We start from the raw sequence: 23006 nt of genomic DNA on the forward strand, positions 1-23006 counted from the left end.
CAAAATACATTGTCAACACTTATATAACATTAGAAAGTTAAAGCAAGTTTTCAAAACTAATTAAAATGTTTTTGCATGTAACCCTTTTATATAACCTGACATTTAAATGGTCAGTGAAAACATTTTGTGTTTGCTGGGATAGTCATATGATTTGACTTATTTTATCATTTCAAAAGCAAAATATGATGTGTGACATGATGTTATAAGCTATAATTCATGGAAACAGTTTGTTAAGGGAAAGTCCCCCACCCATCCCATCACAGCCATGGTATCACGTGAAAAAGGCATGATTTGGGACCAACTTGCACATACTTGTACTTACAGGCTCTGGCCACTTTGGGCTGTTCCATTTGAACTGCATTCACCCCCTATGGAAGATATGAACTTAATCTTCCACACAGCTGTGTTACTTTCAGTTGGGTTACCCCAATGGGTGACTCCATTTGAAATTTTCACCCCCTGTGTGGGAGATTCAGGTCATGTTTTCCATAGAGGGTATTCATTCATTTTAAGTTCAGATTTCCGGAAATTCCCTAAGATTTCCCAAACGGGAAATATATGATATCTCCGGAAGGGAAGGTGGTATGAAGGTCAACAACTATAACACTATAATGTAAGCACCGGATAAAAAACGCGATTTTGGAAGCCAAAAACGCACCACGATATTCAAAAACGCAAAAAAACGCGATTTCCCGAAATTTTTTTAATTTTTAATTTTTTTTAGAAGTTGTAGACCCTAAATTACTTGTTATTGAAGGTTGGCACCTCCGAAATACTGCTACATAAAAAAAAAAAAAAAAAGATTTAAAAATTCTGAGATTTTTTTTCAAAACTGGATAAATTTGTACATTTTAATTACTTTGCTTCTATTGAACAGCTAGCAATGCATGTTAATTCAATATGTCCCTGGCTGTTCAATAGAAGTAACAGTAATTAAAATGTACAACTTTATCCAGCTTTGAACAAAAATCTCAGAATTTTTAAATCTTTTTTTTTTTATGTTAAAAGTAGCAGAATTTCCGAGGTTACAACCTTCAATAACAAGTAATTTAGGGTCTATAACTTCTTAAAAATTAAAATTAAAAAAAAAAAAAAATTTGAAAAAGCGCATTTCACCCAAAAAACGCATAATTACGGCCATAAAAACCGCGATCGCGTTTTCCTCCGGTGCTTACTATAATGTCATGCCGATAACTCAATTTCACCCAGAAGTGGATGTTAAGGCTTTTACAACTAAGCTCTTCAAAATGTAGATAATAGTCTGCTGATGGTAACAAGGTCCAAAAAGAGATGATACATGTATTGAAGTGGCATATGACTAATTATGTATTAATTAATAGCGCTATTAATTGTATTTATGACCAGTGTGTCACTATTCAGGGATTATCAAAATCGCTTAGAATTATCCAAGATTAAAATGAACTTATAGTCTTTAAGGTGTACAGTATGAGCATGAAAAAAAAGTTGAAATAAGGTCATGATATTTGACCTTATTAGTATCTGAGATGACTGATGATCCTGTATTTTGTGAATAATTTGGAAGAATCAAACTTTATTTAGTGTTTACATCAAAGGGGAGGGAAGGGGGAGAACTTAACTTAGGGGAGAACCTAACTTAGGGAAAATACTTCCCCTCCCTATCAAGTCCTATAGGCAAGAGGCAACTGCTCCCTGTGGGGCACCTTGTTCCCCTCTATCCCCCTATACCCCCCCTTGAAAGTCACCCTTACCCCTTTGCCCCCCTGGAAAAACGTCCTGGCTATGCTACCGTGCAGTGAAATGGCATATGACTAATTATGTATTAATTAATAGCGCTATTAATTGTCTTTATGATCAGTGTGTCACTATTCAGGGATTATCAAAATCGCTTAGAATTATCCAAGATTAAAATTAACCTTTCAGTGATTGGTGTACAGTATGTGAATGAAAAATAAATTATTGAAAAAAAAAGTCATGATAATTGAGCTTATTAGTATTATAGATGACTGATGATCGTTCCTGTATTTTGTGAATAATTTGGGAGAATCAAACTTTATTTAGTGTTTGCATCAAAGGGGAGGGAAGGGGGAGAACTCAACTTGGGGGAGAACCTAACTTCGGGAACATACTTCCCTCCCTATCAAGTCCTATAGGCAAGAGGCAACTGCTCCCTGTGGGGCACCTTGTTCCCCTCTATCCCCCTTTGGGATGTTGCCTACCATGATATTTTTAGAATGTTAGGGCTTTATTGCCTATTTTTGACCACTTTCATCTATTTTTGCCCCTTGAAGTTCACATTACCCCTTTGCCCCCCCCTCTGGAAAAACGTCCTGGCTATGCTACAGTGCAGTGAAATGGCAGGTGACTAATTATGTATTAATTAATAGCGCTATTAATTGTCTATATTATCAGTGTGTCACTATTCAGGGATTATCAAAATCTTTTGGAATTATCCAAGATTAAAATTAACCTTTCAGTGATTGGTGCACATTATGAGAATGAAAAATAAATTGTTGAAAAAAGTCATGATATTCGACCTTATTAATCTTAGATGACTGATGATCATTCCTGTATTTTGGAAGATCAAACTTTATTTAGTGTTGGCACCAAGGGAGTGAGAGGAAAGGAGAACTTGGAGGGAAAGTGGCCCCACACTATCACGATCCTGGCCCCTAGTTTCTGATCCAATCAGCTCAATTACAAAATGTTGCAGGAAAAAAATCCATTTAATTTTTCTGTCCATGCTTCCACTGGACTTATATAACCCCCAAAACAGTTCAAGATCTGAGCCTTCTTCATTGTAGTTGTGTTGTAGGCTTGTGAAATATTTGGGCCCATAAAAAATTGTGTTTTCCTTGTCTCCTCACTTAACCGATCCCGGGGTCGCACCTGGCTTTACTGTAAAAATGGTGAAAGGATGAGCGAAACGTTACCTTGGGGATTAAAGCAGGTAGCGAAAATCTTTAATTCCAAGAATTTGTTATCTACGCTGCAGGCAGCTGTACATTGTTGATGTGATGATTCTAAACTTGTATACTCTTGTCTATTATCTTAACAGTTGTACCGAGGTTTGAAGTACTGATTAACCCACCAAGTTACATAGAAGACATCAGTAAATGTGCAACAGCAACAGTTACAGCAAGGTTTGTATGAGGCCCAGGCCTGTACACAGGATTTTTGGAGGGTGGGGTGGGGAGAGGGGTGGGAGGGACTTCCAAAATGTGGACCTGCTTCTATTTGTTGTGAAATGAGGATCTAAACCAAGAGCTCTTATCTAAACCCTTAAAAACTGCCTTTTGAACCTTTTTAAATGCCTTATCACAAAAAAAGGGAACCTTTTGTCAATTTTTTTCCCACTTTTGAACCTATTTATTGGAAAAATAGCAAAAAGTGGAAAATTATATATCAGGCATTCTCTATGCAGTGAAATAAATTGTAAGCTTGTACCAAGCCACCAGGTCTAACAGATGTGTAACATATTAATCTTACTGTATAAAGCTAAATTTTTAGCCTTTTCCCCCCCAAATATAAACTTGCAATATCTACAATTGGTTAAAATGTTAACATTTTATTTTGGGGGGGGGGGGGAATTTTAGAAATTTTGCAGTGTACAAAGGGCAGTGTAAGTGCAGAAAGGGCAGTTTTCAGAAATTTTGCATTGTAAGTGTGAAAGTGTAATTACCTACATTCCAGTATAATATGGGTATCCCTGATTGTATGCAGGGTGTTTTGACATGCCATGCAGGATGTAGGGGATATAACTGTTTTCCTGAGCTGTGTCATGAAGTAATTGACGGCTTGAACCAGCTCAATTACGAAGCCCAGAAATATTGGAAATTAAAGCCTTTTTCTAATTTTTTTTAAATAACATTTTGTAATAAATACCTAGAAACTTAGACTCTGGTTGGACAGTGATAAGAATTATAGCCCCAAAATGCCCTCAAATACATGTTTAATAGGCATATACCCTGGGGTCCACACACATCCTTTGCACCCCTTAGATATGCCCCTTGGCAATTAAAAAAAATGTCTTAGTGCCCCTTTAATTCAGAAAGTATAAGTACATAGGCTGTATGCAAACCTATTCCCCATTCCAGAAATATACAGCACTAATTTGTTGGGGATTAAAACAAATATTATCATGTTCTGTCAAATGAAACATAGCTCATTCTACTAAATGAACATCATTTATTATAAAAGAAAAAGTTAGCTATTTTACTAATTTCTTGCAAAAAACAAACAAAAACAGGCATTTTCAGCATGTTTTCTGACAATTGAGTCACAAAAATCAAAGACTTGGAACAAGTCTAAACATTTAAAATCTTGAGTACCGCGTGTATACCGAAATTTTGCACCAATTTCCATTTTTTTTGTTACTTTAATTAAATAATTGTTTATAAGAATGTCAAAAATTCAATGCATAAATTAAAATTAGTTTTAGTACTGAAGACTTGATTGTCACAGCATGTGAAAAACACCTAATAAAAATGCGTGTTTTGGCCCTTAATTCATAAATTTGGCCAAAGTAGTGAAATTTAACTTTCATTGCCAGTTAATACAAAATAGTTAGTACTAAATTAGTAATTAGGATTGAGCTGTTTCATTTGGCAGAAGTTGATAATATTTTTATCTAAAAAATTAGTGTTGTATTTTTCTGGAATGGGGCCCAAGACCTAGATGTAGTGTATTTTGAATGAACCTAGCTTTTGAATTATGATGTTTGTATTTCCGAAGTTCAAAACGTGATGCATCCAAAGGCTGCATGCCTTGTGTTAGTTCTGTCAGAAATATTGCAGTTAATTTATATTTTTCTATATATTATTTTTTGTGTTTTAGTTCTTTTTGAAATGGACATTCTAGTTTGATGAATAAATTATTCTTAAACAGGAAATATTTTATTATGATATGACTTCATATTAAATTATCAATATATTAATGAGAAAAAAGCAACACCGGGCAGAAAGCAGGTACCCAGACCTCTGACTTCAATGTGCATAGTGAACTAAGTGAAGTTAACAGAGCATAGCAAAAATTTACATAATGATGCAAGCAAGCGAATCCTCCTTTTCATAAATATCATGTGTATGCCTACTTCTCCATGCTAGCGCTGCAGAAATCATGCACTTGCTGTATGCGTTGAAGGGCCTCTACATCATGTAGGCTTCCATTTCTCTCTGCTTAGTAACTCGTTGTCAGCTAGCCTATTCACTGTCGTAGTGCGCGTTAGTAACTATTGGTTACTGCTCCAAGCCTTGGCTCATACACCTGTTCCGAATTTTGATATGCCATAGGCTTAGTGTTGTGATCATTTCGATCAGTGGTTCGTAACAAAGAAAGAGTGATCCAGTTGACCTAGCAATGGTCATATTCTAACATGCGCTACGACAGTGAATAAAGCTGTGGTCAAGGATGGGCGGAGGTCTATATGAACTTTTCATTTGTCTCATTTTATTCATTTGATTCATTTGCTTCATTCGATTCATTTTTTCATTTGATTCATTTATTTATTTATTTATTCATCTTCTTGCAGGTATACCTATGGCAAACCAGTAGAAGGGAAGCTGTCAATCAACATGAATCTCCATGGCGTGGGTTACTATGACAACTACGGTGGACAGAATAATTACATGTTTATGGATGTAGGTAGATCAAGTTGGAATGTGCTATACCCTTAAGGTCAAATCATGATAACACAGTGACAACTTCATAGGTGCAATTTCTGTGAAAATAGAGACCTTGTTTTCTAGGGTCTCTGATGTAAAGGTGTAAGTAGAGGTTAACCTTAACTTACTGGTGGCTTTTTGGCAGAGGGCAAGGAACGGAAGCGAGGAAGGCAGAAGATGAAGAGAATTTTTTTTTTCAAGGGCGGTTTTGAACCCCCAACCCCTCGAGCGCTCGAATGGTGATAACGCAGCACCACCGGGGGGGGGGGACCTTGACAGGTTAAGCTTTCCGTGCCCATATGTACTTCCGTATGGTGATGCGATCGCAGCACACCTCAATTCCTAAACTTCTTACCGAGTTCTATTTAACAGCACGCCCGGCTTAACATTACCAGAAGTGCGATTTGTAGCACTCCTGTTATTTCCAAAGCTCAAGCCCTGAATCATGCGACAAACCGGCCCAATGATTAAAATTTTCATCATTCCTGAATGATGACATGATTGTAGTATGCCGACAACATTGAGCGGATACACGATACTAATTTTGTAGTACGATTGTAACACGATCGTAATCAATGGGAAAAAACACACTCATGTGGACTAGGTATTAAAAACACAAATGTATCTAAATCATATTTAAGTGTAAGTTTGGACATGTACAAACATTACAAATATGCCTAAACATCAGGTCTGAAAAATATTAACCAAATTCATTTTAAAAGATCATATGGTACTTGAAAATTTTGACTGCCTAAAAATAAATCTCTTCGCTATAAAATTGATTATTAATAGACCTACTTACTAGACACTCTCTCAGGTTTCAAACCGCAGAGTTCAGTTCAAAATTTGATTGATTTAAAGCCAAAGTGTTTAGGCTTATTTCCTTGAATTGAATACCCTGGGAACTTCTATAGTATTTTCCAAAAAAAAATCTTTTACAACATTTTAACACATGCTTTATGTGTATTTTATTTGCAAAAAGGTACTGTTCTATAGTTAGTTCAGCTTATGATTGGCAAAAAATTGGGGCTCATATAACATCATGTTAATTCATGTATTGATATAGAATGGCGTACTCATAGTTGGGTGCAGCAGTTGCGGAAGTTGCGTAATGTATGATGCGTGACCGCCAGTCCGGTGCTCGCTTACGTGAAATTACACGAGCGAAAATTGAGATTTGTTTCTGTTTGTTTGTTTGTTTATTTCTTCTTTATACTGGGTCCATATTCAGGGGAAAATTTAAGTATTCCCCTGTTCTTCCATATGGCACTGTTGACAACAAAATGCAGCAGCTAACTTATTCACTGGTGGATCCAGGACTGCTTCCCCCAGGGGTGCTTAAAGTTAGGGACCAAAATGTGTGGAGAATACTATAGTTTGGGATTAACGGATCACAGAGTGCTCCTTTACTTATTATTTGATGCTAATGTTAAAAAAGGCAAATTTTGTTTTAATAAATGAAAAGATTATTTAACATAAACTATGACCTTTCTGAAGAAAATAAATTTACCATTATTTTTTGGTTTATTTTTTTAATGCTTATTTAAGGGCTCATATTGAAATTCCCTTACACAGGAAGGTGTGCACCATCCTGCAGCTTTCCTGTGCTAGCCTTCTTTTGTTAAAATCCTGGGCAGGGTGTATCACTGATGCATATAATCCATCCGTTTTATGACCGAGCTTTCTTGAGGCGCGCGCTTAGCGAGGGGAATCCTGCCTTCTTTCTGTGTGAAAACGTGGTAGGGTATTTCAATATGAGCCCTAAATTAAGTCCAAGTTAGATGTGTACTTTTTCTAATAAATTACATCATGTTATATGTATACTTTCAGATTTCTGGAACGGCAAGTTTTGACATCTGCATCAACAGTTTGTTAACATCCAAATTGAAACCACACTTCCGTGGCCTCATTCGAATTGAAGCCAGCGTGACGAGTAACGACGGTAACGCTTTTACCGCCATTGACGAGTCTTGTCTTGTACACAAACAACTTGTTTCTCTGAAGTTTTCATCGGACACTAGGGAGCACTACAAACCTGGCTTGCCATACTTTGGAAAGGTTTGTTGAAAAGATCAGTGCAAAAACAGCAGAGCAACTTAAACTTAATAAACACTTGTTTTTACAGTGAAGGTATAGAGGCATTAATTTATAAACACTAAAATAACATTAAAACACATAAAAAATATGAAGATGTTTATGTTTTTTAACACAAGATAGTGTCAACAATTAACACCTCTATACCTTCACTGTACAAATAAGTGTTTATTATTATGTGCTCAAGTGTTTATTAGGTGTTGCTCTGCTGTTTTGCAGTGATACTCATAGCTTAAAGGAGAACTGTAGTGAACAAACAAATTTATATCAAATGATTCTCAAATATTTATCAAGCATAGCCTGATTATTTAAAAGCTTTGGATGCAAAATGTGATAAACACCATTTTCAGACTTCTTGAGATAGAGCCTTAGGCCACCAAAATGTGCCTGACAATGCTGGCTTTCAAATTAAATTGACACCCTATACTTCCAAGGTAAAATTTGAAAATATAAAAAAAGTAACACACGTTTTTTATTATTTTCTTCACATTTGACCTGTTATTTGCCAATATCTCAATTCTCAAACTGATAAAAATGGATATGTTTTTGCATCTGAGCTCTCCATATGTACTATATTGAAGCCCTCTTCACTTGTTTGTACCATCCTCTTATGTATGTATGCATAGTGTAGCTGTAAGTTAGCAAACACTTCTGGTTATTTGGTATCACATTTGACACTAGCACTCCTGTCAAGCACTTTATTTTCTAACCAATTGATTGATCTGTTTTGACAATATCCATGTGTGTTACCTGGGGGTACTCACAGAATGGTCAACTGCAGATCCGTCGGACAACGTTTTTTTCAATGGGAAATGAACATCGCTGCTTGGATGAGGTCACGATGAGGTTAGTTATGAGGTTGGCATTTATTCCGTATTGAAAAGCGTGTTCCGACGGATCTGCACTTGACAGGCCTCTCAAGTTTGTTTTGGATAGTGGTGTGTCATTGGGAATTTGAAAGTGGACCCATCAATATATAAATTTATCACAAAATTTGGACCCACCAAAATACCAAAAGTCTAAATCTTTGACCAAATTTGACATGTTTTCCCAAAATTTTAGGACTTTGTTGAAAACTGGGCTACAGTGAGGCAAAATTTGGCTATTTGCCAAAAAAATGGTGAAAAAACTACATAGATAATGGGGTAGGCCTAATTGATATATCAAAAGGCTGAAAACGACCTATGTTTGCGGCAAATCCCTGTATGGTCATTTGTACTGAGATTTATTATTATATTATGGTAAGAGCACTGGTCTAGAGACCTGAAGGTGCCAGGTTCAAATCACAGTTGATGTTGATGTTGTTTAAAACATTAATCCTTGGTCAACTCAAAGAGAATTAATATATGTGACCCGCTCTGACTAAACCAGGAACAAGTCACGTTTTTGACATTTCATGATTTGAATACAAGCATGAATGTAAGCACTAGACAAAAAGCTTTAAAATGATACCAAAATTTTATAAGTAGCATCTGTACTTTTCAAGATATAGATAATTTTGTAAATGATACCTTAATATTTTTGCCAAATTGCTATTCTGCCTTACACAGGATTGAATAGGGATTATCATAGTTCAACTGTTATTTATTGATTAAATAAACCTCTTTTTAATAAGTACTTTCAAGGATTTGAAAGTCCACTTAGTCCCACTGTCAAATACCGATGAAATTAAGAATTCCAAAATTTGAATTTTTTTTTAATGGGAATATCATCTTTAAAGGCTTATAACTCAAAAACATGTCTGACGACTTGTTCCGGGTTTTGTTGGAGCTGGTCACATATTCTAATCATACCATTTACCTTGAGAACTTTAAAAACTTATCAAGTTTGTGATTTTTTTCATCATTCCAGGCTGAAGTGTCTTACCCTGATGACAGCCCAGCTAATGACATATCTGTGAGGGTCAGAGCTGAGGTCAACGAAGAGATCATCTTTACGCAAGATTACCTATCATCTGACGGGGTTGTTGAATTTGACATCCCTACTTTACCTGTTGGTTCAGGGCTTGTGTGGTTAGACGTAAGTACTGATTTACCCCCCTGGGCACTACTGGTCATCTAACAGCATTTCTGATTGGTTGATAACTTGAAATGCTCATTTCAATTGCCAATTATGACTAGGCTTTAAACTATTTATGGTCAAACTTGCATTTGTAGATGATCTTATTAATACCCTCCTTGATTGGTTCAAAATTGGATACAGTATTCATTTTGGCCAAGCGGCAGGTAGTTCTCATGGAGTTAAAGCCATGTAACATTTCCATAAAAAATAGATTAGTATTTCTTTTCCATAAAATGTTACCTTTTACTGTCAGATATGTCCCCTTATAATTTTGAGCCGAACAACTGAGGTAAAGCAAAGAAAATTGGAATTTACTATCAGCACTGATGACACCAATGTGTTTCACTCCATCGGTCGTGCTAAGGTACGGCCCTTTGATATGTGTATGACTGTCCCGCACGCCATGTACGTAATGTGTTGTGAACATCACGTATATGTTCGACTAATATTTCAATCTTAATAACACATTGTCTTGTTCAGATGGTTTATTCAAAATCTCAGATTTTGACAACAAAATTACAGCACATAAAGTCATGATTTTTGCAGGGCATGTTAGTTTGCTGAAATCAAGTAAAAAACAATATTTTGAATTTAAGGGCGTCCTCCTCAGCACATGTTACAATATGGCTTGAAGTGAACAGCATTTGAATGAAAGGGTGGAAAGGAAAGGAGACTAACATATTCTGAGGAAATTGTGTGAAAGACTAATAGGATAAATAAGGAGAAAGTGGTATTTTGGTTTGATAAGTATTATTTTTCATAGATTAGTATAATTTTTCATACTGTTGATATTTCACAGCTTGTCAAATGTTCTTTGTTATGTAAACATTTTTGCAGTTGCTTTACACTTTTACAAGCAGCAAAATATTTTTTAAATAATGTGATGAAAAAAAACCCCTGTTCTGCATTCGGACAGACCTTTTTAGTAGGTTCAGTCGGTCGGGCATTGCACTCATTTTAGTTATGTGATTACACCATCTATGATGATATCTTTAATTTTATCAATGTTTTATACACAGCAAAGTATCCTGCATTTGCATAACAATACAGCGTGTGCAGAAGTGTTAGAACCAGTTTTAACCCTCCCCATTTGGGTGTCGACTGCAGACAACAAGTTTCAATTTTTATGTAAAAAGTCAAAAATTTCAGAATTGCATATTTTGATGACCAAAGTTAAAATCAGCATGAAAAATTCATTAAAATGAGTACAAGCAAGCCTAGTATTGGTTCAGTGGATCTTAAGATAGCTCTTGATATTTTGAGAAAATATCTCAAAACTTGGACTTCTTATATCCAAGCTTATGCCTACTACACAGAGCATAAACTTTGGTTAATAATGTCGAAACATAGGCCTACTGAAACCCACAGATGTCAGTGCCTAATAAGGAAATTAATGACATATCCAGTGGATCCTGCAGTATATACCCCTGGATATTTAGTGAAATCACTTGTATAAGAAATACATCTGTATGGATAGGTAGATGAAAAATTCTCTGGTCCCCTGCAAACTGTATGTGGGCACTCTCTATGGATCACAATAGCCTTGTCTTAATGGCATAGTCCAATAACCTCAATTAAACAATCATAGTACAAAAATTTGACCTCAAGTTGCGGAGTATGAGTTTTTGTACCCAAAGTTTCAAAGGTCGTTCAATGAATGTACAAATGTATTGGGACTAAAGAAATGTGTACTGATAGATGTGCATGTTGTGGATCCTAGTGACTGCTTCAGGGGGTCACAGACCTTCATTGAAAATTATCTGAATGGAGAACAAGGTGTAATTAACAAATGTAGAGGTTTGCCACCCTAAAGAGGAATTTATCTGTCTCTCAAAAGCATGCATTAAAGTGTAGGGTATCATCATACAGGTCATTTAACCCTATTTTGACCCATTTTATCATCAATAATGGAATTTTTTTAAAGTTATTGTGGGAGTAGGTCAGTGGAATGACTAGGAAATTTTGCTTGGTTTTATACGTCACTGATTAGTTTTGGTATTGAAGTAACAACATTTGAATTATGCTGTGGGTCGTACCATATTTTCTAATGAAATATCGGTAATGGGGGAAAAAGTTTGGGAAGCCCTGTGTTGCTGACCAAAGATGAAGGCAGTGGTTGACGCAAGTCAGCAGCTTATTGGGTGCTACACATGACCATTATGATCGCCACACAATAAATTCAAATTCACAAGCTGAGACTGCGCTATGATTTCACAAAAATTACATGCCACAAAAATGATGGTTATTTTTCAATTTAGAGAAGATGTACCTGAGTGGCAATTTGGTCCAGTAATAATGACACTTAATGCATTTGCTTATATGTGATGCGATCAAGCAAAATCAGTCGAACTGGGAAATATTAAATTCTCAGTGTCTTATAGAAATTGAACGACCAGTCCGAAAGATATGAGAAATTAAAGAGTTTCCAAAACAACAGGAAACAAAAGGAAATATCTCCTTTGTTTGGCTATATCTCAAAATCAATATTTCTGAGTTCGACTGATTTTGCTTGATCGCATAACAGATTTGAAACATGTTGAATAAAACAGTTCTCAAAAGAGTGTTCTGCATCACTGCAACCTAAAAATGTGTTTGCAAGGGGCATGATCCGATCAACAGCCCCATCCCTTTTTCTTCATCAAATTAAAGGGGCATTTCGTGATCCACAGCCTCATCCCCCCACTAGCTCCCACTTTTCTCAAAAAAAGTTGAGATTTTTATATCACTGGAAACCTCTGGCTACATAATATTTATGTACAAAATATTTCTTGCAGATTAATTCGTTTTGCAAAGATATCGTGAAATTTTAATTTCGTTCTGGTGCACCAGAACGAAATTACAACGCATTGTCTATGGAGCAGTGTAATACACATAATCATGCACAACTCGCAAACGCAAAATCGGAATCAACTGAAATTTTGGGAATATGCTTTTTTCGTGGATAAGTACTGAAAAATGTCATAAAAAGAGGATGCTAGGATCACGAAACACTCCTTTAAGATGTTGGTATCAGAAGAAAGCTTATATTGTTCTCATTACCCCAGTAAAGTTTAATACCCAAGATATGTTTCATTTGAACAAAAAAGTGGGGAATTGTGGTGCCAAAGCTGGAAGTTGGAACTATCCCATGGGGCCTTACTGTACACTGAAATATTGTTTGGCTTCTCATATCAAAATTGCTGAGGCAATACAACTCAAAATTGTGATACATATTATTGTAATTGTAGGCCTCAATGTAAGATGGAAAACAGAACACCCAAATTGGACCACACTCTTGCATGTGACTTGATGTAATATCTATGTTTTAAGGAGTCAGTATTTTTTTTAAATCTTGATTTAGGCAAGGATCTTGGCTATCAAAGGTGTTGATGTGAGTGATACTTATTTCTCTACTTATCAATCTCTTGGGAGCTGGTACTCACCGAGTCACTGTCATATCTTACTTAGAGACCTACAGCCTAATTTAAAGGTAAGGATATTGGGGAGGGGGCTGGGGAGTGAATATGAGAGAGAAAGAGGATAGGAGGGAGGGAGGGAAGGTGCAGGTAATATGTAACAAGGTAATGATATTTGGGTAGGGATAGGGGGAGTGAATGAGAGAGGGGGGGGAGGTAGCTAAAGAGTGGTGTAAGGGACACTTACCAATCTCTTGGGAGCTGGTTCACGCTGAGTCACTGTCACATCTTACTCGGATACCCGGGGAGGGATAGGGGGAGTGAATAAGAGAGGGGAGGGAGGGGTGTAAGTAACACTTCTCTTCTTACCAATCTCTTGGGAGCTAGTACTCACCAAGTCACTGTGACATCTTCCTGAGAATCCTTCAGCCTAATTTAAAGGTATTGATATGGGTGGGAAGTGAATGAGAGAGAGGAAGGAGAGGAGGAGGAAGGGAAAAGAGATGTATACTATGATCAGCTCTTAATAGGCGGGAATTATTCGTTTTTTGTTACTGCGCGAGTCAATAAAGTTCCAACTTAACACAAAAGCATGCGTCTTCACGCAAAGCGCAGTTCGCGTAACTGCTGCGCCCAGCTGTGTGTACGCCGTTCTATATCAGTCCACGATGTTATGAGTCCCCGCCTATTAAGAGCTGATCAGAGTATAGCAAGCGGCGGGTGGACAAAGTCCAGGGCCAAGCCCCCAAGGGTTCAGGGGGTCTGAGCAGAAGCAAAAAGCTACATGTTATAAAGAGTATCTTGGACCAACTCATGGTCATCATACCTTCAGTACCGCAGTTTCTGTTGCCTATAAGAGGAAGCAGTCAGATGTTATGGGTTGCCAGTCTGATGAATCCACTAGTATAGTGGTGAAATGTCACTAAAATGCAAATAAAGACCTTTTTATTTTTCATGGAATTGTACACAAGAAATAAAAATTCTCATTTGAAAAAATCATTCAAGTTTCATTGTGTTTCTGTATTAGGTCGGTGACTCTGCAATGGTTGGTGTGCTGTCAACATGCCCATGTAACTTCACATACCATTATGAGGTGATGTCGAGAGGTAATATTCTGACATCTGGTACACATAGAGCCTTCCAAAGTTTCAAGAACAAGAGAAGCCTGCAGCCATTGGAAGGATTACTGATCTGGGATGATGTCATGCGTAAGTAGACGACTTTAATAATAAACAGATTTACTTATTGTCACCCTGCTTCTGTAATTGCCTAACTCATTTTTTGTAGTTTTGAGAAATATTAGAAAATATGGTTCAAGCATGCATATAACCATATTTTTTCACTGATCTTTGAACAACAACAAATAATAATTAGACAAATTAAAAGAAATGACCAGAAACAATTAGGGTGATTATTAGGTGTGAAAATAAGGAGTGATGGACCACCGGGGGCTAGTTTTATTATAAAAATGACACCTGGTTCAAAAAATTAAAACTAGGAACCAGGGGCTATTTCCAATCACCAAATAAGGATGTGCTGAATGAGCTAAATAAGTACTAGTTGCTTTGAATTTGATAATTTTTGGTCCATTATCCAGGGGGCCAGTTTCATGTGAATAGTGTTCCCTTGTTAACTAAAATTGAGATGGAACCAGGGGCTATGTCAGAGTTTCTGGAGGTCAAACAGCTCCTGTCTCCCACTTATTTTCACCCCTAGGGATTATATAACTGATACATGTGACTTTCAGTGACTTTGGCCTGTGACTTAGGCAAAAATCAGAGCAAAATCTTCAGACAAACAGCTGAGTTAGGCATAGATTCTGGCGTTAAAATGCCTAACTCATCTGTCTAAATCGCCTAATTCGCCCCAAAGTTTCCTGGAGTTTTAAAGGTCAAATTAGGACAGGCAATTTTCTGGAAATGATGGGCAACCCTCAAATTTCTAGCTAAGACCCTGGTTATCATTGATCTCTTTGGGGTTGTTCTTATAGGTGTTCTGTAAGTTCCAATCTTTGATTTCAACCATTCTAAATGCTGTATGAGTTTCAATCTTTGACTTCACAAGTTTTTAATATCATTAATACATAATATTTTGTGTACTTTTGATTTCAGACAAGAACGCCACCATTCCAGCCCCTTCAGACCACTGTGAGACAGTATTTAGTTTTGAAGTGACACATGCTATGGTACCAATGAGTAGATTACTGGTCTACTATGTCTTGGACAATGATGAAGGTGTTGCTGATTCATTAACACTGCCAGTGGAACCAAGCTTTGAAAACCAGGTAAGGCTTCCTGGCTGTGATGGCACCTAGGAGGTTGGGTGTGGGCATTGGACTCCCTTGGGGATTTTACCCAGGTTGTTTCCCTCCCCCATTTAGAGCATTTTTTTTTTTAATCCATGCCGCGGGGGTGTTGCATTTTCCAAAAAAGTGGTGTTTATTAGAGGTCATTTTTACAACGATAAATCCAGAAAAAAATTGTTGGGTAAGTTTCAAAATTAAGGCGAAATGACGAATTTTGAACTGAGGATCATCAATGACTTTCAGGTTTGCAATGCTATTTTTGACTCGTACCGATCGTGTCTGGACCATGGTAAACCTGCAAAAGTTTTTAAAAAATGGTTGGGGTGTTTAATCGAAGGGGGAGGGGTGAACATCTCCCAAATTTCATCCCTCTCCTCCCCCATTTCCCATCTGGAAAAAATCTTGGTGCTGCTTCCGTCTCTGTATATTTTGAGTAATTCTTAACACATTATTTTTGTATATTTTAAGGTCAAAGTTCAATGTCACGGAATGAGACCAGACCAAACCATAAGTTATCCATGATAGTGTCAGCTAAACCTGGTTCATGTGTGTGTGTAGCTACGGTGGATAGAAGTGTACAGCTTCTTAAACCTGGTTACCAGCTAACGCCAGAAAAGGTTCGTTATAAAGTTTGAAAGACAACTTCTTGCAAATTGGAAAATGTTGTAACATGCTGTAAAGATTTGCCTTATGAATGAGTGACAATGCAAGAGAAAAATAATATATGAGAGGATCGGAAATAAATGATGCAAGTCCGAGAAATTACGATTTAAATTACATTTTTAGGGCTCATTGTCTTACGCTCTGCTAGGGTGAAGCATATAGGCTACTTCTTCATCATTATTTAATATTATAATTGGCCGCTTATACACAGTGAGAGAGTTATTATGGGGATTTTAGTTGAGATTGCCCGAGTACCAACTGTGAACTCAAGTAGTGCAGTGGTTAAGACTGTAGACCGATAATCCAGCGACCGGGGTTCAGTCCTGATTTTTTTCTCTCTCTCAAAATTTTCATATTTCAATTTGCTTGAGCCACAAAAACATCATTTAAATCATAATTTCTTGAGCTACTTGCTGTATTATTTTTTTTTTATCTGAAATTTTATCTGTCAATTGCAAATCACAGTCATATTTCATGTTCACAATGGTAAAAAGGAAAAAAGAAAGAAAATGAAACTGTTTTTTGACAATTCAAGCATAACTAACACAGACAAATTTTCTAATGCATGTTGGACCTTTGAAACAAACTTTTAATTTAATATCTTTGTTCTTTGTTTAGATTTTCCAAGAGATGGGTGATTATGATATTTCAGCAGAGACGCTACATGAAACTCATTGGTGGCCTAGTGGATTCACAAAAAGACGTAAACGATCATCGCTGTTCCGCACCATGAGGTCACGGGATGCGCAGTACGCTTTCAGGGTAAGAATATAGTTTATGTAAATAAAAACTAGTTGCATGGTTGAAGCAACATTCAGAGATTTGTTACATAATGAGCACTTGCTCACACGCTACCACCACCGTTAGTGGGGCTAGATCAGAGATGTGTCTTACCTAATATTATTGACCAGCTCCTAGTGCCACCAACGGTGCAACTTAAAGAAGAAATAATGATGTTTATATCATATTTTGTTCTACTTAGGAAGCAGGGCTGAAAGTTATGACTGATAAAGTTCATCTGATCTTCCCTGAACAAGACTTGTCTATAAAAGGTAAGTTCTTGTAAAGGCAGTATATATTTCAACGTTTTGCATGCATTTTGCCGTTGCAGCATTTTGTTGCAGTTGCTAGTAGCAACATATCATTGAGAAGAAAAAACCCTGTACCAGACTACCACAGGCCATGTATCAACAGTCAAAGTCCCTGTGTATTGTATGCTGTGAATTCTTGCATATTCATGAGGGACGCGTTACGCGATAGACCGCAAAAATATGCTGTAAGTGCATAGCAGTTTTGCCTGTCGCATTTCATGGAACAATCGGCCCTCATTATTGGGTGATGCTGAAACTTTGACTGCTTGTACGCAGTCTGTTATCTTCTTCGTCCATGCCCTGTACATTGCTAATTATGTGAGTTGAAAATAGCAGTGGGAGGATCAAGCATGGCTGCAGTGAATTGAGATTGTGCTATTCCAATTGAAATCCATACACCCCTATGAAAGATGTGACCTTAACCTTCCACACAGCAAGTATGTGGGGTCATCTGAATGGGTTGCTCCATTTGAAATATACACTCCCTTTGGAACATTAAGGTCATGTCTTCTACAGGGGTGTATGGATTTCAACTGGATTCATGATTGTTAGGTGGCAGATTCGATCCCAGTTCGTGCCATCATGTGCATTATAAGGCAAGGCCATTCACTCCAACCAGGTGTATAAATGTTAACAAAATTTCTGTTTGGGAGATGTGGCAACCCTTACAGCATATAATACTGAGGAGTTTGGCCCCTAATATTGGGAAAGAAAGATGAGTCACTCCTGCCAGGCACAGGCATGATAAATCTTTACCTACCTATTCTACACCTTGGTCTGGGGCGGACATTGGAAAAATGAATTTAGAAGAGCAGCAACGACATCCCTTGCATTACATTCCAGATGTTAAATCTACATCATATGCAAAATTTGAGGAAATTTGCACGAGTCCGTTTTATTTTAGGGCCATTTGTCTATAACTGGTCTTTACATGTAGCCCTATGGAGAGAGTGCCTGTTGAGGGCGCTATAACCCCCATTTTAGGAACAAAAATGTGATTAAAAAATAAACAGACTCGTGCGAATTTTCTAAAAATTTCCGAGTATGTAGTATGAACATGTAGAAATATAATCAAGTAGTTGCCCTACCTGCTCTTCTCCTAAAAAATAAAAAGTCCTATACCTCAATGATAATGAAACCTAGGTGTCTAATATGGCAGATTTTCAAGATTATTAGCCTTATTCTCCATTTTGATAACCACATCACATATTATAAATTTCAGGAGGCCATTGGATGGAACAAGAAGGTCCTGGTTCTAATAATATGGATTATCGATTAGATCGGCATCGTGAGAGCCTACTTTCCAGAGACATGGATGTGGCTATGTTTTAATCTTAGGTAAGCACTTACTTAGACAATGATACATGCAACAAATAAGAGGGGTGGAAAGGTCTTGGTTTCCTGAATGATAACCCCCGAGTGAAAGCAAACTGAGAAGAATATGATGTAAAAAATCTCAAATCCCAGGGGGTACTAAAGTTTGTTTTGATTAGAAAATGATAGTGGACTCATCAATATACCAATAAATTAAGACCCATTGCTTACCAAAAATTAAAATTTTCGGCTAAACTTAGCACAAGTCGCCACAGTTTTTGTCGACCTTTAATTTTCCCCAAAGTTTTTAGCAATTTTCAAAATTTGGGCTACAGTGCGTAAAATTGGGATATTTTCCGTACAAAATAGAGACAAGTTTGATCAAGTGACCCATCCATATATCAGATGGACATCCAAAAGTTTTTAGCAATTTTCAAAATTTGGGCTACAGTGACGCAAAATTGGGATATTTTCCGTACAAAATAGAGACAAGTTTGATCAAGTGACCCATCCATATATCAGATGGACATCCAAAAGTTATGCCTCGAAAAAGGGATCATTGATATACCAAATTGCCGAAAATGTGACCCTTTGTTTGTGGCACATCCCCACATGGTCATTTATAACGAGTCCCCAGCTCAAATTACCTCAACTTTGGGTATGTACAAGTAAGGGTTGGGATTGATGGATTGATCAATATCCTTGATTTATTGATTGATTTATTGATTTGCATTTACAGTGCAACAAAGAAAGAAGAGCACATTCATGTTCACGTCCCTGACTCTATCACTACTTGGACGACAGATGTCCTGGCGTTTTCCAAGACGCACGGTTTGGGTGTGGCTAAACCAGCTTCCCTGACGGCATTCAAAGACTTCTTTGTGGAGTTAACTCTACCCTACTCAGTGATAAGAGGAGAGCAGCTTAGAGTTCCTGTGACTGTATATAACTACATGGACTTCTGTGTGCAGGTAAGCCGTAATGATAGTGACGATGATCTTGATAAAAAAAAAACATCTTGATTTTGATTTAAACTTTTGATCCAAACACAAGAAATTAATTCCTACCTCTGAATTTTCAGATGGTACTCCATCTTTCATCAGCGAGTGAGTGACTGTATCAGGTCGTGATTTTCTTGACCTTTGACCTGATAACAGACTCGTAGACTCCTGAAAGCTTGAACCGCCCCCGTCTTTGTCTACGAGTCTGTTATCAGGTCAAAGGTCAAGAAAATCACGACCTGATACAGTCACTCACTCGCTGTTGAAAGATGGAGTACCATCTGAAAATTCAGAGGTAGGAATTAATTTCTTGTGTTTGGATCAAAAGTTTAAATCAAAATCATGATTTATACCAACACAGATGAACTTTCATGAAATAAACATCTTCATGCTCTGCATGCTAGCCATAGGCTTCAACATGCATTTCTTATACAAGTGATTTAAATAAATATCCAGGGGTATATACTGCAGGATCCACTGGATATGCCATTAATTTCCTTATTAGGCACTGACATCTGTGACTTTCAGTAGGCCTATGTTTCAACATTATTAACCATGTTAATGCTCTGTGTGCTAGGAATAAGCTTCAACATAAGAAGTTCACGTTTTGAGATATTTTTAAAAAATATTAAGAGCTATCTCAAATACCACTGAACCAATACTAGGCTTGTTTGTACTCATTTTAATGCAATTTTCATGCTGATTCCAAATATTTTCATGAAAATGTACAATTCTGAATTTTTTGAATTTTTTAAAAACTTGTCATCTGCATTCAACACCTGCGTGGATCGGGATGGGATAGCAATATTTAGACAGTACTTTTTGTGGGACTTAAGAGCACATTATAAGTGCACAAAGGGGGCCATCAGTCAGTTGGGGGAAATGCACCCAATTGGAGGGAATGCACCCCAAAATTTGCCACACATCCCTTAAAAGCATAAAGCACATCAAAAGTGCACAAAGTAATAAACACAGTGTAGATTAGTAAACGAGTATTGCTTATACCGGGTTTCAGAGAAGAACGGCACTTCCTTGCTCAGATTGACGCGAGCGCCCTGTTAATGAGCAATGATCTGCGCCGACCAACGATTTCACGCACAATCAGCCAATCAGATTATTGGTTTGTTGCTATGATTGTCAGACGATTGATTCAGCCAATCAGAGCCACACTTCCGTGTTTATGCTCTGCACGCTCTCTAAATGTAAACAAGTGCCGTTCTTCTCTGACAAAAACTTTAAGAGCACACCATAAATGCACAAAGGGGACCATCAGTCAGTGGAAATGCACCCAATCGGGGATGCACCCAAATTTGCCACACATCCCTGTTCCACCTTTCTACTAAGAACCCCTAAGCCTACTTCCCTGGCAGTCAACATTAATAGGTAAATTTTCACGGGAAAATTTTCTGGACACGTGACCAATGCGTATCAATGTGAGTGTAACCTCGAGCCTGATCTCTGACCCCCCGGCGGTGACCTCGCTATTCAAGTCTTAGTAATTTTGAATTGGAATAGTATTTTTGACCGCAAATTTGATAGAAATTTGTGCATTGCAAATTTATGAAATATTATGTTATCTTAATTTCTTTACAGTATCATCAAAACGCAATTTCAAAAATATCTATCTACGGAAAAAAATATATATCTACGGAAACTCTTACCATAATATTATTAACTTGCGACAAGTAACTTATTTTGCATCAAAAGAAGAATTCTTCCTATTCAAATACATTGGAAGAACACCCGCTGTGCTCGGGGTCACATTCCATAATGCTAATATGTCTGCGCCCATGGCTGTCACGTGTCCAGAAAATTTTCCCGTGAAAATTTACCTATTAATTCTGACTGCCTGGGTGAGTTTGCTGACTGGGACACCTTTTGACAAATGACATTTGATTTATTTCCTTTTAATTTTAGCTCAGTCTAAACATCCATTTACAAGACGGTGTCCGTTTCCTCGGTGAGCAGTCAAGGAGTCACGCCAAGAAGTTATGTCTGCAAGCTGGACAGGTGCTTACTACACATGTGGTGCTGGTGTTCAGTGAACTTGGAGAGAAGAAGATACTTGGTAAGTTGATGGTGATGGTGATAGTGGTGCTGGTGTTAATGGGGATGATGATGATGATGGTGGTGGTAGTGGTGGTAGCAGTATTGGCCATGGCCATGAATCACTGCAATGACCATGATGATGATAATGATGACAATGATTGCAACAAATTATAATGATGGAGTGATGATGGTGGTGGCAGTATTGGTCTATGGAATTACTGCGATGACCATGATGAGGATGATAATGATGAGGATGGTGATGGTGATGATGACAATGTTGATTTTGATGGTGATGATGGTGTGTTGGTAGTGATGATGGTGGTATTGGTAGTGATAATGATTATGGTGATGATAGCGGCCATGGATGACCATGATGATGACAATGACGGAGTTGATTGCAGCGATCACAAGAACTATGATGACAGTTATTTCAGAGTTTTGAGTTATATAAATGATATTGATGATGATGATGATGATGACAGCAACAATATTCATGGCTCTATGTAACATTGATCATGATAATGATGATGACAGTGATGATTATGCCAATGAGAATGAAGATGACAACACCGATGATGAAGTCAACTTGATCATTTACAAGAAAGTTTATGGTGTCAATATGATATTTCAAACCATCATTTTCTTGATGTGTTGTGAATATCTCTTTCCATTGCAGCTGGTACTGAGGCCTACTACTCACCTAACTGTTGTGATGGACCAATCAGTGAAGAGAGAGTTGTTGCTATCGACAAGATTACTCAAAACATATTAGTGGAGGTAAGGAAATACCAAAATATCCATCATATTGTAGTATACAAATGCTACATGTTTTAAAGTGAAACAGGGAAATATTTTTCCCAAAGTACTGGCTACATGCTTACCACCCCAATGAACCCGACTGGCGAGGGGTAGGCCTGTAGCCAGTACTGAGGGAAAAATAGTGACCATATTTCCATGAAATTTTTTTTATTACACATCATACATATTTATGAGAGAATGACGCCAATTCATTCATAACATTTAATGGAAAATAGGCACTAGCCCCCCCCGGCTACTAGGCCAATTTCCATGGACGTTGCCACTTTCATTGTGGCTATAATAAATTGGTTAATTTCAGTTGAAATCCATACACCCCCTATTGAAGACATGACCTTAATCTTTCACATTTCAGACAGGGTTACCTGAATGGGTGACTCTATTTGAAATCTACACCCCCTGTGTGGGAGATTAAGGTCATGTCTTCCATAGGGGGTGTATAGATTTCAACTGGAATGGCCCAAGTAACCAACAGAAGATGGTGAGCTAAGATTCTGATAACATGCTGTTGAAATGTTTTTGAAATTTTAATAATTTTTTCCCATTTGTTTGTCTGTTTCCAGGCAGAAGGCATT

General features: G+C 37.3%; 1 protein-coding gene across 1 annotated transcript in view; it reads left to right on the top strand.

The window, feature by feature from the left end:
- LOC140141912 (C3 and PZP-like alpha-2-macroglobulin domain-containing protein 8) overlaps positions 1–23006 on the top strand; it is a 113209-nt gene that overhangs the window by 33230 nt on the left and 56973 nt on the right. The window contains 16 exon segments of the mRNA XM_072163792.1: positions 3038–3122; positions 5510–5618; positions 7473–7700; positions 9588–9755; positions 13138–13266; positions 14220–14400; positions 15304–15492; positions 15966–16114; positions 16779–16922; positions 17143–17212; positions 18474–18551; positions 18553–18589; positions 19305–19536; positions 21484–21634; positions 22292–22392; positions 22995–23006. The exon segment at positions 22995–23006 is cut by the window's right edge and continues 40 nt beyond it. Coding sequence (XP_072019893.1) covers positions 3038–3122; positions 5510–5618; positions 7473–7700; positions 9588–9755; positions 13138–13266; positions 14220–14400; positions 15304–15492; positions 15966–16114; positions 16779–16922; positions 17143–17212; positions 18474–18551; positions 18553–18589; positions 19305–19536; positions 21484–21634; positions 22292–22392; positions 22995–23006 — 2063 coding nt within the window.

This window comes from Amphiura filiformis, chromosome 20, assembly GCF_039555335.1.
Source record: "Amphiura filiformis chromosome 20, Afil_fr2py, whole genome shotgun sequence".
Lineage (NCBI taxonomy): Eukaryota > Metazoa > Echinodermata > Ophiuroidea > Amphilepidida > Amphiuridae > Amphiura > Amphiura filiformis.